General features: G+C 40.9%; 1 protein-coding gene across 4 annotated transcripts in view; it reads right to left on the reverse strand.

Moving 5' to 3' along the window:
* Window positions 1-1572, reverse strand: part of LEPR (leptin receptor) — a 73445-nt gene extending 71873 nt beyond the window's left edge. For all 4 annotated transcript variants that reach the window (XR_002099626.1, XM_019528438.1, XM_019528437.1 and 1 more), the window contains exon 1: window positions 1522-1572. Coding sequence is in view for 3 of the 4 variants with exons in the window: in XM_019528438.1 (XP_019383983.1) it covers window positions 1522-1561 (40 nt within the window). In the remaining variant the exon portion in view is untranslated. The remainder of the gene's footprint in view (window positions 1-1521) is intronic.
* Between the last annotated feature and the right edge of the window lie 1973 nt (window positions 1573-3545).

Genomic DNA, 3545 nt, shown 5'->3' on the forward strand with positions numbered 1-3545 from the left:
TGTTAGACCAGAGGTCAGCTGAGCCCTCTCTGATGGTACCTTGCTAGACAGGCCATCCCCACCACCGCCCATCTCTCCAGTTGCCAATGACGAGCAACGGCCCCATACCCTGCTGTCTGTCCCCATGTCCAATGTGACCAGCATTGGGGTCTGCTTTGAGATCCTGAATAGGAAGGCACTGTACATATGTACAAAGCACATCATGCCAGTGTCCTTGCTGCCCACCCTGACATGACATGTAGGCAGCACCTTCAAGCAGCAACACTAGAGCAAGCCTACCCAGCCTGGTGTACCCTGTATGACCTGCCCATCGCCAAGAGAATTGGAAATTTTCAGTGGCAGCTGCTGCACAGGGCCCTGGCCAGGACTACATTTGTCCATTATTTAAACCCAGCAGTGTTGGTGGCATGCCCTTTCTGTGAAGAGGAGGTGGAGGAAACTCTCTTCCATGACTTCGACTGTTCCCATCTGTGGCCATTCTGCTGCCCTCAGCACCCTTTGGCATGCTGGCCTTGGACTTCTCTGAGACAGTTTACATTTTCTCCATCTCATACCAAACAACAGACAGGAGTGTGATCTGCCTGAGCTGTTTGCTGCTGCACCAGGCCAAGATAGCAAATCTGAAGAACTGCAGAAAGTGGCTCTCAAAACCCAACTCCAACACCACCCTACAAATCTTCAGCTTCTTTTCTGGGCACGTCTCATTTTAGTTTGGATACTTCACTTTGTAACAGAATGTGGACCAGTTTGTGCCATGCCAAGACATCAAGGGGGCACACCTCAAAGTGGGTAGCTTATCCTATGTGTGGAACCCCATGAAAGGTGTTAGAAGGGAAGCAAGTTGTAATCTCTGGTTGTATGGGATTTTTGTTACTAACAAGCATTTCATGCTCAGCCTCTCAGGGGCCCACACACTTTGTACTTTCACCTTTTGTTTTTAACTTTTTTTATAATACAGGGTTTAAAAATCTCTCGCACACTCATACATACATACTTGGTGTTGTCAGGATAACAGCCCAAATTGCCCCAAAACTTCTAACCTTTATAGAGTTAGTTGTATTAACTTGGCTTGACTCACCACAACTATTTCACAGTTGCTATTTAAAGATTAGATTTTTTTTAAATTAGCTCCTGAAAGTTATGGAAAAATCCTGCAAAGTGCTATGTTGGTAACAGAAATTCTGGATGCAACAAGAAATGAGTCATAAGGAAGGGCACGTTATGCCTGAAGGCCTCTCCAACATTGCTCCCAAATATATAGCTGGTCCAGTAAAAGGTACTACTAAACAAATCCCTTAAATGTTAGGTGAGAAATACAGGCATTTAGGATTTGTTCTGTATTTATGTGGCATCTAATACAATGGAGTCGTGGTCTAAAACTTGTTCTCTTGAACACTGCAAATAAAAATGATACCAGATAATCTTCCAGAATCAAGTTTTTTATTCATCAAGTGAATAGCTAGGGGAATACAAGTATTCAAAAACAAACATAATGACAAAGTCAGTGCCCTGGTAACTTACCCAAGTGCAGAAACACTGTCAAAACTTTTTGCCAATACATCTTCAGAACAGATCTGCAAAAAAAAAAGAGAAAAAAAGAGAGAGAAAAGAAAAAAAAGAAAAAAACCCCACAATAAATGGAGACTAGTAAATTGAGAACTGCCTATCTATTACTCTACTAGGATGCTGGCACTTTCTAAATTATACCTGTTTGCAAAAGGAAGAAAATGTATTCTTCTGAAAACAACACTGGACTTGTGTGGGTGTGCTGTAGTTAATTTGATGCTGGTTGCTTCATATGAAGAAAATCAGAATGAATAGCATTATAGAAGAATGGTGACAGGCTTTTCCTCAAAGTAATCCTGCTTAGTCGTGATTAAATATCAAAAAGCCAATTTCTAACCATTAAAATCAGGCAGCACTTCATTTTCCTCACGCATTTTTCAACTCATATACGGCTTATTTTCTATCTTTGCACTTCTTCAAGGTATTATAAATCCACACAGCCAAAATGACTGAGCACTACTAATTTCTAGATTACAGCACACACATTTGAGTACCATGATTTCAGCAATCCATTTTCAGTAATAAGTTATTTCAACTGTAGACATTTAGCTAAATATTACAATTAACACATAACAACTTTGTGTATAGATTAGATTGGTAGATGGCAGTTTGGGTATTTCAACCTTGCAGTTTCACAAGGTCTGCTCAGATCCACGTGTAAACACATTTATACTTACGATGGAGGCATGTAGCAGAACTACACAAAAAACATTGGAGGTAGTTTTTTCCTACCCAGAATAGAGCTCCTTAGCCACATTAAATGTATATGATTCACAGAAAACAAAATTTAGGAAGCTTTCCCAACACATTCACAATCTTTGTGTATTTCAGAGCATCACACCGTTGGGCCTCCCCATATGATGCCAATAGGGCAAGTATACCCATGATGGTATAAACCATTGGCAATTCATTTCCTATATAGTGTCTTCAGTAATGCCTTCACAGCAGATCTGTTCCCAAATCTCCAGCCTAGAGTGAGAACAGAGGCAGAGAGAAAGACAGCGACTATTACAAAAGAAGACATTTGATCCCAGCTCCTCCACACCTTCACTGCGCAGAGCCTGGTTATTCAGAGCATCTGTCAACACAGGTAGAAGTTTAAATTGGCAGTGTTAAATGACAATGACACCACTATCACCCTTCATTAAGGCGGTAGTGAAAAATGCTCTTGCTATAAAGGCACTTCAGTTTTTACAGGATCAGGGTTTTTCTTCTTCAAGAAACCCACAGCAATGCAACTGGATTTCGAGCCATGCCCTTCTCTTCTGTACTAAGTACCTTGACTGTGCACGATTTTTGTTTGTAACTACATCCTGTGAGAAGAGTTTGCCATGCCTACTTGTTAGCTTCATCCAGTTTAATTAAGACACAGTTGAGCTGTGTTCCAGTCATTAAAGAAGAGAGTTGCAAATTGTAGATGTAACGCTTCACAGCCCCTGCTTAGGATAAAGAGCTATCTCTGTTTGCTAGTGTTCTTACCTGTCAACCCATAACCAGGGTTTACTCTGATGAAGGAGTTATCCTGTAGTGCAGCAGAGGTATTATAAGGTCATTTTCCATAAAAAAAAAAGACTTATCTAAGTCTCTTTCTATCAGTGCATTCTGTAATAGTTGGACATGAAGCCTGGGTGTAACAGGCTAGCTCCAGCCATTTGTCAAACTTGTCAATTCATAGGCTTCACAGCTAGTAATATTTCCATGCACGTACAATGAAAAAACCCCCAACTTTTCTTTATTTCTGACAAACAGAAAAATAACTTTTATAAATATAACTGCTGAACAGTAAGCAGAGAGCAGTTCCCTCTGGGATAAGCTACTCAGGTGTGAGATTGCCATGAAGAAGGTTTGCTCTGTGCTAGGAACTTAGGGTGGCTGATGGGTACGTTTGACTAGTGCCTGGTGTGTGTGTTTGGGGATTGGGGGGGGTCCTTTTCTTTTTTTTTTTCCTTCTCTCTTTTTTGTTCTTTTCTTTTCTTCCC

Source organism: Gavialis gangeticus, unplaced genomic scaffold (genome assembly GCF_001723915.1).
Source record: "Gavialis gangeticus isolate Ggan-Ray unplaced genomic scaffold, GavGan_comp1, whole genome shotgun sequence".
NCBI classification, from domain to species: domain Eukaryota; kingdom Metazoa; phylum Chordata; order Crocodylia; family Gavialidae; genus Gavialis; species Gavialis gangeticus.